Consider the following 13,763-nt stretch of genomic DNA (forward strand, 5'->3'; position numbering starts at 1 on the left):
ATCCCTAGAAAAGATATTTTAGAAGGCTTTAAAATTACAATAGTAAGAATCACAAAACAAATCTAATAATGATTATTTTCACTTCTCGATGTCACCTATAGCTTTTGTCTGTTAAAAAAAAAACCTATAGATTTTGTACATCCATGGTATTTGTGTGCATGTTCTGTAACATGACAAGTCAAAATTACAAATGGTAGCCTCCACAAGAGTTGCCCGCATCAATTTGAACCCGAAACCCGACCCGATAAAACCCGACCCGAACTAACCCGAGAAACCTTTACCCGAATCTAATATGGTTTGGTTATCGGATAAAATATCTAGCCTAGAAAACCCGAGAAACCCGACCCGAAAAACCCGAAACCCGAGAACCAAACCCGAAGAACACCCCTACTTCCAATTGCATGCAACTTGGACATGCATATGCATAGGTACCAAATTTGTAAACGTTACTGTTTCAATAGTCAGCATCGAATTATTATTATTATTTTCTTTAAATATAAAAAATAGTATTAAAAGACCAAACTTTTTTTTTTTATTATTATTTCACATACCCCATTTTAACTCTAATAATTTAATCCAGTGATCTAATAATTTGGGTTTTTTTAATTTCACAAGATTATTAACATTAACAGACTAACACAGTTGCAATGAAGCAGATTTGAATATACTATACATTGTTGGACGATATAATGCAGGGAGATTTACTGGTACATTCGATCTTTAATTCTGTTTTTATCGATAGATGTATGTGTGTACGCATTGGGTTTCTCCGTCATTGATTCCCTTTTTAAAATTAATTTATGTGATGATCTTGAGGACGTTTTTGATCGTTGATTTGCATCGGCATTGATGTGTGTATTGGATTTCTGTTATTTGATCTTGGTTATGTGTGGTAATTGATGTGTGATTTTTGGTTTTATGAATTGGGGAAATGGTGCATACCAGGTGTTTGATGATATGCAACACAGAGGATTTGTAAAACTGAGGGGTTGTAATGTTGTATGATTTGTTTTTTGTTCTTTTAGTTCACTGAAAATGGTTTTGAATGGAGATCAGTTTCTAGCTTTTTAGGGTCCACATATCATTCGAGTTCGTAGAACTGTTGCCGACCGCTGTCCTATCACATCTCTAAAGTTATATGGGTCGTATAACTGTTGCAGACCACCTTAAACCACTCGTAAAACGGCTCGTATAAAACCTTTTATTTTGTCATACAGGCTGTATAACCTTTTCTATAATGTTATACGGCCCGTATAACTGTTGCAGACCACCTTATGGGACTCGTAAAAGGGCTACTATAAAACCTTTTATTTGTCACACGGGCCCGTATAACCTTTCTTTATAAATTTACGATTACTTGACAACCTTTTAGCTTGTGTTGAGATGAAAATGTGTTGGCACAGGAGATATATGATTCTGACACGGGAAGTGAGTTTTATCGTAAGATTATTCAATTTTTATGTAGGCATGGTACTGAATTTGATTAGCACAACCGTGTCTCGAACTTCCATATTGGTACTTAATCTGAGGTAAGGTAACCTGTTCTTTCTTGATGACTAGATCCGATTAATACGAGTGTTTATATCACTCCATTTCTTTGTGTCTTCAGATGCGGTTTCTAGGTCCGAAAGAATGCATAATGATCATCATCTCGGGGAATCGGGAGCACAGAGAGTGTCACAAATCCTTTGGTCTACTGGAAATCTCGATGAACCAATTCCTAGTGGTTTCTATTCTATATTATCCGTAAGTATGCAAACAGCAAAATTGTAAACCATCGTAAAAATATGGTTTATTGCAAACCAATTAAAATGTATTTATATTATACAGGAAAAAAGACTTAAGGAGAAATACGAAATGATTCCGTCTCTTGAAGAGCTACATGCCTTAGAATTAGAAGGGTTTAGGCTCAATGTAATCGTCGTTGACATGCAAAAAGATAAGAAAGTGACAATGTTGCAGCAGCTGGCTTTGACTTTGGCTAGAGGGTTGACTTCTAACCCGGCTGCAGTTATTAAAAAGCTAGGCGGATTGGTGCGTTATGCTACTTGTCTATTATCTAGGGCTGTAAACGAACCGAACGAACACGAACGAACACGAACAAGATCATGAACATGTTCGTTCATTAAAGAATGAACATGTTCATGAACGGTTCACGAACGCTTACCGAACGAGATTTCTTGTTCGTTCATTAAGGAAAATGAACATGTTCATGAACTGTTCATAAACACTTACCAAACCTAGACGAACGCAAACAAACCGAAACAATTGTTCATGCACATAAATGAACACAAACGAACGTTATATGTTCATTTAAAAATACAATCTACATTTTTCATCAGAAAGAAGATTATGAAGAATCCACCAAAAATAAATAGATACTTAACATATTCAACACAAAACTTAAGAAGTTTATCAAGCTTTAACACAAACTGAAATTGAAATGATCAAACGAGGGATGTTGGTGGAGACATATAGTATAACTATGGTTTCAAATTTTAAAAATTAAAGCTGGTAAAATAATAATATAACATAAAAAAAAAACATTTTAACGAACGAACACAAATGAACGTAAATAAGTGAATATAAATGAACACATTCCCAAACGTTCACGAACATAAACGAACGAACGCAGCCTCTGTTCATGTTCGTTTGTTTAACTTATCAAAAAGAATTTCTTGTTCTATTCGTTTACAGCCCTACTATTATCCCCTTCTATTGATTTTGCTACTTTTATTTTTTATATTTATGATAAGATGACACGTTGTTTAGGTTTGTGATTTCTATAAACTCCCGAATGTGGAACTAAGTTACGCGAAAGGGGCATGGGAGGAAGTGTACAACGTACACAACCAGGGTATTCAGATGTTGGGTCAAATAAAGCACGGTTTTTGTCATCCCCGTGCTGTTCTTTTCAAAGTTCTTGCAGATACAGTCGGTATTGACTGTAGGCTTATGGTGGTAAGTTTAGATCTCCATTTCTCCATTGAGTAAAATGCCATTTTCGTCCCTGAGGTTTGGTCACTTTTATGACTTTCATCCAAAGTTTTGTTTTTTCACATCTAGATCCAAATGGTTTGAAATCTTTGCCATTTTCATCCGACTCGTTAACTCCATCCATTTTTTAACGTCAAGTCAACGATATTTCCGTCTTTTAATCTTATCATTTTGATAGAAATAAACAAAACAAATAGCTAAAATGACGAAAATACCCTTGACTTAACTTTAAAAAGTGGATGGAGTTAACGAGTTGGATGAAAATGGCAAGATTTCAAACCTTTTGGATCCAGATGCGAAAAAACAAACCTTTGGACGAAAGTCGCAAAAGTGGCCAAACCTCAGGGACGAAAATGGCATTTCACTCTTTTTCCATTTTTTGATTTATTTTTCTAATTTGTTTTCTGTGTTTAGGGTTTACCGAAAGAAGGAGAATCGGAGAGAATGGATTCACACAGGCATGTGTCTGTTATAGTGGAACTGAATTCTAATGAATTACTAGTTGATATAGTGAGGTATCCGGGGCATTTGGTGCCGTTTTCAACAAAGGCGGTATATATGTCTCATGTTTACGTCATTGGTCAAGGTGATTCCGGAGAGAATGATTCAGGTGATTCACCTACGGAACCAAACAGTCCTGTTCATGGTGCTGCAGAACAGTCAGATGAATGGTATTGAAATAAGCTTGCACGTTTCCACTATTTGTAATGTAATTTTAAGTAAATTGGTTTTTAATAATTCAAACTATTACCCATTGGCCGATAATGAAGTTAGGGGCGGAAGGAGTTACTTTTCCAATTAGAGTGGGATTGCCTTTGACGACTAAAGTGAAAGCTAGGAGTGTTATTAGTACGGGTACAAACGAGCCGATGCGAACTCGAGCTTGACTAGGCTCGAGCTTGAGCTCGTTTAACTTATGAAAGCTCATGCTCGAGCTCAGATCGATTCGAGCTTTATTTCTAACGCTCGAGCTCGGCTCGTAGATTGTTTTTCAAGCTCGGGCTCGGCTTGTAGATTGTTTTTCAAGCTCGGCTCGGGCTTGGCGTGTATATTATTTATTAATTTATTTATATCAATTATAACGATTATTTTATATATAACTTAGTTATTTTTTCATAATTTTATAAACAGTCATTATTATTATTTAAATTTATATTTAACATATTAATTAGAAATTATATAAATAGTGGGCTTGTTTAGGATCAAGAGCCGGTTTAAGCTCGATAAGCGAAGCTCAGGCTCGAGCTCGTTTAAGCTCGGCTCGTTTCAAGCTATTTTCGAGTCTCCAGTAGCTCGTGAGTTTGTACCTCTAATCATTAGTCACATTGCCGGTGTGGATTTTTATCAATAGATCATAGTTTGAATTATTAAAATCCAATTTGCCAAATAATTAAAGATAGAAATATGTAAACATTTCATATATATAACTGAGTTTAGTTTTTTCATAGTTTCTTGAATCTGTAACATTAGTTACTTGTACAGCTCATTGCCTGGTGAACACAACAAGAATGCACTTACAGAACAAAGCACTCCCAGTTCAAGGTTCTTTTTTCTTTCTCCTCTCTAATCTGTTACGTATACTTATATATTTTAAATCAACAATATGTTTATTTTTTGAATTCGTTTTTTATTGTTTGACTCTTCAGTCCAGAGCACTATCTATTTCGAGGGCATGGAAGATCTATTCTAGGCGGTCAAAGAGATACTACCAGAGAGCCTGGAAATGAAATGGCAGTATCAAGGTTCTATTACTTATTTTTTTTAATAAAAAATAACTTTTGTAATTTTTTTTAAGGAAAATTGTATTTAGTAATCCCAACTCTGACATATTGGCCGGCAACATTCCCAACTAAGAAAATGTTTTGTGATAGTTCCAACTTTTAACCTATTTTCCTTTAGCAATCCCATACTAACCAAAAGTTAACCCAGTTAGTTTTTGCTGACGTGAACTGCTTATGTGGCAAATAAGTTAAAGTTTTGATGACATAGACTGCTTAGGGTGTAAGGGGCGCTCCACCCAGGTGGAGTAGTCCCCTCTCCACCCTAGCCAATGCTACTCTGCCATGTCAATCCCCCTCTCCACGCCCCATTTTGCACTCAAACATAAGAGGTGCTCCACCCGTTGGAGTAGTCCAAATTCATTTTTCTTTAATTTTTTTTTATTTTTAAAATTATGCATAATAATTAAAACATGTTGACGCCTCTTCTTGTTTTTTCATCCAATTTGGACGCTTTATCTTTCCTCCCTTGCTTCTCGGTTCACTTGCTCCACCAACATCTTCGTCTTCATCTTCATATTCTCTTCGCCAAGATCTTCATCTTTATCCAAATTACATTCTTGCGTTTTGGGCACAACATCTTCGTAGTCGATGTCCATCGTAAATCGGGAGCAAGTGTTCAACATTCTCTCATGGTGATTGAATTGTTGGGCTCCTATATACAAACGGGTCGAATGAGGTTTGCGCTTCCATGGAATATTCTAACCGACCTGGTGCGACCATTGTTGGACCGTGTGGGTGTGAAACTAATAGTGGTGGAAAATTTGGTTGAGGTTGGGTGTAAAAAGTCGGTTGTGAAGCTTGGGAGTAAAAAAGTTGAGGTTGAGGATCTGGTGTATACCCGAGTGGGGATTGAATCGGTGCACTCGGACCGCTCGAACCACCTCGCCTCGTATGCGAGACGCGTCCCCTTGGGTTTGAACCCGATCCTCGACTAGTAGAACCTTTTTTCTTGGCGTCTTTTTTTTGTTTATCCATTGTGTGTTTGGTTGTGAATGGTTTGATTTGTGAGAAAAAAGGTTTGTGAATGGTGGTATTTAAATAATAAAATGTAATTTTTTTTAATTCAAACGGCATTATAGCCGTTGCACATTTACCGAAGTTCAAAAAAGTGAGGTTTGCACGCGGTGAATCATCCTCTCTCGTTTGGATTTACGGCCTCATAAACGAGGTTGGCGGCGGTGTTACCGCGCGGTGACAAGACACCGCTCGCCTTCCCCGGACTGCGCCCCGTACACCCTTATGTGGCGATCCACATCAGCAAAAAACTAACTGGGTTAATTTTTAGTTAGTATGGGATCGCTGATGGAAAATAGGTTAAAAGTTGGGACTGTCACAAAACATTTCCTTGGTACTGTTGTCGGCCAATATGTCAAAGTTGGGATTATTAAAATCCGATATTTTTTTAATTGGATTCTAATGAGTATCTACAGGTCTGCTGGAGCATCACCTGTCGGAAGTCGTAGAAGACGTAGGCGGAGTAGTGTGACTATGATTCCAGAAATCGGTGATGACATTGTAAGGTTGATACTTTCGTATCCTAACTATACTAGTTCACCATGGATTAAAAATATACAGTTTTCAATATTTAAAAAGATGAACGTAATTGTAGGGTTGTGAGAGCGATGAATGACACTTTGAAGAGAAATCAGCCTCCGAGGGAACAGGTTGATGAACACGGTACTAGTCCGGATAATCAAGAAAACGTACGTGTATATTTTAAAAGTTGTGTAACTGCCAAAGGATATAAAATCTTGTTGATTAGTCTTGAGTTATTTAATATTTACAGGCATCTGGTTCGCGTAATCATAGGAGGCAAATCAGTTGTCCAAAGGCTTTCTCGCTACCCACATCTCCTCATAAGTATCACGTTCCTGGTTCTGAGATGAGCGAAACCGACAAATCAGAAGGCAATTTTGATATGAATTCAACATGGAATAAATTGCTTGAATCAACCTTAATTGGGAATGAACCGTTGTTCCCTTACCATGAATGGAATATTGATTATTCTGAACTAACATATGGATCACGCGTTGGGATCGGTATCCTCATTTATTCCTTTTTTTTTTACTTTGGCTTATAATTTTTTTTTGTTATGTCTTCCAATGTTGGCGGATGCTATCTTGTAGGTTTTTTTGGGGAAGTTTTTCGAGGCACTTGGAACGGAATTGAAGTTGCAATCAAAGTCTTACTTGAACAGGACGTAACTGCTGAGAATATTGAAGATTTTTGCAATGAGATATCCATCCTAAGGTACCCTTCTACCATGCATTAAGCGTTTATTGCACAAAAGGTAACCCATTTTGGTCCAATTTCTGTTTTAGGTAACCATCTTTTTTTTCCTAGGAAAAACCATAGACAATTAGACATCCAAAATAACTTTTAGTAAACGAGTAAAATGCCATTTTCGCGTGAGGTTTGCCAGTTTTGCGACTTTCGTCCAAAGGTTTGTTTTTCCGCATCTGGACGCAAAAGATTTGAAATCTTGTCATTTTCATCCGGCTCGTTAACTCCAACCATTTTTTCCGTTAAGTTAGGAGTATTTCTGTCTTTTTTGTTAACTTAAAAGGCAATTCGGTCTTTTCCAGGGTATTCGGTCTTTTTACATAAAGTGGAAAAACCGAATTGCCCTTTAAGTTAACCAAAAAAAAAAAAAAACGGAAATAACGTTGACTTAACGGAGAAAAATGGATAGAGTTAATGAGCCGGACGAAAATGGCAAGATTCCAAACCTTTTGGATCCAGATGTGGAAAAACAAATCTTTGGATGAAAGTCGCAAAATTGGCCAAACCTCAGAGGGACGAAAATGGCATTTTACTCTTTAGTAAACCCCTCAAACTTCTAAGAATTTCAGTTTGAAGTTAATCCAGACAGGTCCCCTGATGACATGCCTTTGACCATGTTGACTTTTTTGTGTCATGGTGCTGAGGCACTGCTTACATGCTGTCAAACTTGAAATTACCTTAATTCGAGAAACGAATTTTGGAAGTCTGAGCTTCTTTTATGGGGTAAAAAGAGTTGGTTACCCGAAATAAAAACTGGCCATAGCTACATAAGTTAGTTACCATTTTGCGCAATTAACAAATGTATTAAGTACCTTCACCTTCAAGTCTAGCTGATTATTCTTCCTTGTTTTGCAGTCGACTTCGCCACCCAAATGGTATTATACGCTGTAATCAATATTCATTTACGCAAGATTTCATGAGTTTGACACGCATGTTTTTGTTTTTCTCATTAATTAGCACGCTTTCCTTTAACCGTCTCGCCTTGAAATGCAGTTATACTATTCCTTGGTGCTTGCACAACGCCTCCTCACTTTTCATTAATAACCGAATATATGGACATGGGGTCGCTATATTACCTTGTTCATGTGAGCGGGCTCAGAAAGAGAATTAGTTGGAGACGGAGATTAAAAATGCTGTGTGATATATGCAGGTATAACCAAAATCCCGATATTGGGTCCCTGTACTAGCATCATATAATTATATAACCTAGTCACGGTTTCTTCTGTTATTGCATATAGGGGTCTAATGTGTATGCATAGAATGAAAATAGTTCACCGCGATCTGAAAAGCGCAAATTGTTTAGTGAATAAGCATTGGGTAGTGAAGATTTGTGATTTTGGGCTGTCACGGGTGTTATCCACCGAGCAGATGCGAGACTGTTCTTCTGCCGGGACTCCAGAGTGGATGGCACCTGAACTCATTCGGAACGAAGCGTTTACGGAAAAATGTGATATTTTTAGCCTAGGTGTCATTATTTGGGAATTATGTACGCTTCATAGGCCATGGGAAGGCATACCGTCAGCTCAAGTAAGTGCGTTTAACGGATGTTTCGATACGCTTTTTAAAAGATTAAGTTTTTAAAAGAAACGGAAACATTCGCTTAACTTTATGTTGCGGTTTTGTTACAGGTGGTTCGTGCAGTTGGTTATGATGGAACCCGGCTTGAAATTCCTGAAGGTCCCTTGGATAATCTAATAGCAGGTATTCCATTCATATTAAGAAAAACTTCTTTTAATATCGACTAATCATCAAATCAATTTGATCTAATAAGAATTAACTAGTAGAGTAAAATGCCATTTTCGTCCCTGAGGTTTGGCTAGTTTGTGACTTTCGTCCAAAGGTTTATTTTTCCGCATCTGGATCCAAAAAGTTTGAAATCTTGCCATTTTCATCCGGCTCGTTAGGTCCATCCATTTTCTCCATTAAGTTAGGGGTATTTCCGTCTTTTTAGTTAACTTAAAGGGAATTCGGTCTTTTCACTCTATATAAAAAAACCGAATACCCCTGAAAAAGACTAAATTGCCCTCTAAGTTAACAAAAAAGACGAAAATACCCCTGACTTAACGGAGAAAACTGGATGGAGTTAACGAGCCGGATGAAAATGTCAGGATTTCAAACCTTTTGGATCCAGATGCGAAAAAACAAACCTTTGGACGAAAGTCGCAAAACTGGTCAAACCTCAGGGACGAGAATGGCATTTTACTCTAACTAGTATAATCTAAGGTTTTCACACTTGATTTTTTTTTTGTTTTCTTGCCGTTGTTTAGTGTTTCATCTTATTTTTTTTGCTTTAAGATTGTTGGGCAGAACCAGAGCAACGACCGAACTGTGAAGAAATCCTGTCACGCTTATTGAGCTGCGAGATGTTGATATAGTTTTATGGCGCTATTGCTAACCAATGGGATCAGGTAAAATGCAGCCTGTCGGAAGGAGGCTTAGCATTTAAGCGAGTTAAAGACAGAAAAACATTAGACGCTGGATTCGAACTCGATATCTCTGGTAGAGGGACTCAAGCACTACAACCAAAATAGTAACATTTTAGTTTCAAAAGTGAATTCATAGCTAATCATTTAATTATAATTATTGGACAAAGATAACAATTATTGTTAATAAGATGTATAAACCATGTTTGGGACCCAAGAAAATAAGTACATGAAATGAAGCTATGATCATCTGATTTTGATTCATGTTTTCACGTCTTAATACATGGCTTCTCATCGATATAATAAATAAATTAATAAAAAAAAGTTCATACTACAATAGGGGCTGAAATACGTAGAAATAATGGCCTAGTCTAGGTCTCAAAGAGTTGGTCTCATAAACAACAAATTTACTTATTGATTTATGAGATGTATATCATATACTTTACACTTTTTTGAGTTTTGACCCTTCTTTACTGTTATATAACTGTAAACATAACAAATAATTTGACACAATAAAATTAACTTATTATTTATTAAACATTTTGGTAATTACATATGTAACTGTAAACATAACAAATAATTTGACACAATAAAATTAACTTATTATTTATTAAACATTTTGGTAATTACATATGTAACTGTAAACGTAACAAATAATTTGACACAATAAAATTAACTTATTAAACATTTTGGTAATTACATAGTTACATACATGCATACATACCCAACTAGACCTCATGTCTAAAAAAAAGAAACACTGAATAATGAATTCCAGAATAGTGCCTTGTTAACTAAAGAACATTGAGATTAATAACCAGTGTTTAAGCATCACTTGTAGCCTCAGAAATGATCTCTAAACAAGGTCTCCATGCAATGGTGTGACCAATTGATCTGTTACACCCTTTATGCAAAGAAGTTGAAGACTTGGCAATATAAGCCTTTGAGGGATTGTGGTTGGGCACAAGGAAGTAAATCTTGCCACGTTGAAGCTGAACGTTGGGCGAAAGGGTCATGATCTTCGGGCATTTGCCCACGCCATCTTCGGTGTAGGATGTGAATTTAAGGACATGGCTAGGATTTGCTTTCATGATCTCAGATGCTTGGATGGCGCCACTTATTTCCTCGACATGGCCATTGACATGGACAATCCGAATTACATCGAGTGATCCGCAAGGAAGAATGCAAGAGATGCAACATCTTATGGTATTCATGTCTATCTTCTAGCAGTAAATGCTATTGATGATGGAGATTATAAAGATAGGGAACATGAGGGAAATTTAAAGGTTGTTTAGTTTGGCAAAGGCACATAGATGGACCTTTACCAAATTATGTCAGATTTTATCCATACTCATTTTCACTTAAAGTAAACCTTCTATTTATGGCACATATAATTGATAGATAACGGCCTATAGTGATAATATGTTATACCAATTAACATGAAACAGGTTATTGTCACACCCCAACCGATGGCAGAAACATCAGGATGAGACGAACAAATTGCTCAAAACATCATAACACTATGTGACAATATAAATTAAATTGAATTTCATAAATTGCTAAAGTATAATACAAGAAATCAACATAAACAACATTGTTTTGAATATACAACAACAAAATAGTTTAATCTAAGTGTGTTTCTAAGTCCACTTAAATCTTGTTTTTTCACTTAGCATCATCTTGTTTATCATCCTGCAACATGTATTAAAATATATCAACAAAAAGTTGGCGAGTACACAAGTTTGATACATAGTATAACATAGAATAAAATTGTTTAACGTGGTCGTATCCAACATGAACAACAATATGCAAGTTACTAGTACGCTGAGATTGTGTAACAATATGTTTAAACCCAAGAATCCAATGCGTTAAAATAGCCTATCCCAAAGTATCGCGGGAGGTAACATGTTTAACTTAATAATACCCCAAGTCTCGTGGGCGATGCATTACTCCTATAGCGCTATAATTGTTAAGGTGGGCTAGCAAAGTTAATGAGCATATATCAACACAAATAGTTTATGTAGCACACGAGACTAACAAGCATCAAATTCTTCAAAGTTTCACTCCCAATAGTCTAGCGGGAGATTAACATGTTTCAATATGGATAAAGTGTGATTCAAATAGTTTCAAGTGTTTTACATAGAATACATGTTGCACCCAAAAGTGTTTAAATGTAAAATGGGTTCGAGTATACTCACAAAATTGCATGTGCTTTCCGATTATCCAAGTGTTGACGAGTAATGGAATTAGGGGATTGAATGTATACGGATTGGAGTTCAAGGTATGCTTAAGGTCGGAATTCGGAATTTAAAAGTACATGGAAAATAAATATATGAGAAAATAACCATCTAGCTCATCATACTCATTCTTGGAACTATGAAACCCATAGGGTTTGAATGTTTTCATGGGTTAAAGTACCCATTAGAATCGTGACGAGTATTATGTTCTTAGGTGGTGTAGCCTACTATTTTGACAAATAACCATTAGGTTATCATCAAAAGTTTGGTTATTATAAGTACTATATATCTTTATAGTATATATTTATAGGTTATAGTCTACAAGAATGTCATATAAGTCAAGCATGAGGTAGGAAGATAAATCTTCCATTTAGGAACCTCTTTGTGTTTCATACAAGTCATGCATGAGGTAGGAAGATGAATCTTCCATTTAGGAACCTCTTTAGTTGTCACCAATACACAAGTTGTCATAAGACAACAAGGATGGTCATGAACATACATTAAAGAATTGAAATTAACTAACTAATTAACTAAGAAGAAAACATCAAGTGATGTGTAGATTTGTAAGTAGGATAGCCCAAGCTATCCAAATAATCACACATATTCAAGTTCAAGACTTGTTCATCACTTGTGGGTTAAAACCCTTTTAAAACAAAAAGTTTTGAGGCTTAAAACCTCTGGATTTGTATGTTACAACCTTGTTTTTAAGCACACATAATCATAGTCTTGATTAGGGGCATAAGGACATAGGAATGTATAAGTAAAACATAAGATTAAAGAATGTTTAACAAAGTTTTCTTCCAAAACAGAAAGTTGGACCTCAAAAATGGGATGTTTCACCTTGGATTTCCATGTAAAACCTTGTGAGAACAATCCTAGAGGTGTTCCACACTTTGTAGAGGAAGAAGAAGTGAAAAAGGATGAAAGAAAGGTGAGTTTTGACTCACTTTTGCACTTGAAAATTCCCGCCTTGAATTTGATCTTAAAATAAGATTTAGCTACTGATTTAGAGTGTTTAGAGTGAGGATTAGTGAGTTTGCAAAGGAGAAATGAGGGTTAGGAGTCTTGTATTTATGGTGGGTGAGGTTAGGTGAGTGTTTAATGAGGTTTAAAAGCCCATTGGTGGAGAATGGACGTGGAGGTTGGAGCCATAAATACAAGATTCAAAATTTATATTTTAGGGTGGAGGTTGGAGCCAAAAATTCAGATTCAAAACGTGGGTTTTAGGAGGGGTTTGGCTTTTTGTCACAAATGGTCCCTCAAGTTTGATAAGTATGCAATTAGGGCCCCAAAGTTAGGTTTTAGGGTGTTTTCAAGTGCTTTTCGCTTATTTTCAAGCATGTAACAAGCATACAAGTATCTTAAACTCAATAGTGATGTAAAGTATGTCCATGTATGTGAAATTATGTAAAACAAGTATCGATAATTCCGGTTGTAACACATAGTTGTCGGTTATCGCACAAAATGCAAGTATAGGCGATTTACGATCTATAACACATAATTGCAAGTATAATTAATATGTCGAAGGTGGTTAAAAGTATAATATGATGTATTATGATGTATAATAAATATTGGAATCATTAATTGTTGGTTAATCACAAGTATTGCACGTAAACGCGTTGAAAGTCGGTTATTTGCACGTATCGTCACATAGATTCGAATTAAGGTTCGTTGCATGCGATTACAAGTATAAATTGAACATAGCAAGTATAAATGGAACATAATTGATATAAATATGACTTTCATTATGATCGGTGTCTCGGATTACAAGGTTTCAAAATGAAATACGATTATAAGGAATACAAGTTTCCAAAAATAGAATTAGATGACAACTTTCTAATTAAGGAAAGTTACGAAAAAGCGAAGCGTTATAGTCTCCCCTCCTTTAGTAAATTTCGTCGCGAAATTTGTTCAAGAGGAAGACATTGGAGAAAAAGCATTTTGGCTAAAAGAATGATTGTCTAAAATTGAGACTTGAATGTTTTGAAATGTTTCGAAAAGTACGAAATTTTGAAGGACGGAAGGATAGGTTTTGTAAAAAGAGT

General features: G+C 36.0%; 1 protein-coding gene across 2 annotated transcripts; it reads left to right on the forward strand.

Moving 5' to 3' along the window:
• Window positions 1-556: 556 nt before the first annotated feature.
• Window positions 557-9,748, forward strand: LOC110911658 (probable serine/threonine-protein kinase SIS8). Of its 2 annotated transcripts, none has more exons than XM_022156277.2 (17): window positions 557-707; window positions 1,466-1,529; window positions 1,610-1,746; window positions 1,831-2,034; window positions 2,773-2,961; window positions 3,412-3,668; window positions 4,480-4,539; window positions 4,644-4,739; window positions 6,209-6,298; window positions 6,388-6,481; window positions 6,565-6,817; window positions 6,905-7,028; window positions 7,917-7,948; window positions 8,055-8,211; window positions 8,300-8,588; window positions 8,690-8,762; window positions 9,357-9,748. In XM_022156277.2, the coding sequence occupies exons 3-17, from the start codon at window positions 1,633-1,635 to the stop codon at window positions 9,434-9,436; spliced, it is 2,112 nt and encodes a 703-aa protein (XP_022011969.1). In that variant the 5' UTR covers window positions 557-707; window positions 1,466-1,529; window positions 1,610-1,632; the 3' UTR covers window positions 9,437-9,748. The 2 variants fall into 2 exon arrangements, with proteins under 2 accessions (XP_022011969.1, XP_022011970.1); XM_022156278.2 differs by having other exon boundaries at window positions 7,917-7,936.
• The last annotated feature ends 4,015 nt before the right edge of the window (window positions 9,749-13,763 follow it).

The sequence above is a fragment of the Helianthus annuus genome, chromosome 15, assembly GCF_002127325.2.
Source record: "Helianthus annuus cultivar XRQ/B chromosome 15, HanXRQr2.0-SUNRISE, whole genome shotgun sequence".
Lineage (NCBI taxonomy): Eukaryota > Viridiplantae > Streptophyta > Magnoliopsida > Asterales > Asteraceae > Helianthus > Helianthus annuus.

Coding starts and splice junctions, on each gene's coding strand:
- LOC110911658 (XM_022156277.2), top strand. CDS start 1,633: ATGCATAATGATCATCATCTCGGGGAATCGGGAGCACAGAGAGTGTCA. Junction 6,482..6,564: donor GTCCGGATAATCAAGAAAAC/GTACGTGTATAT, acceptor TAATATTTACAG/GCATCTGGTTCGCGTAATCA. Junction 8,589..8,689: donor AAGGCATACCGTCAGCTCAA/GTAAGTGCGTTT, acceptor GTTTTGTTACAG/GTGGTTCGTGCAGTTGGTTA.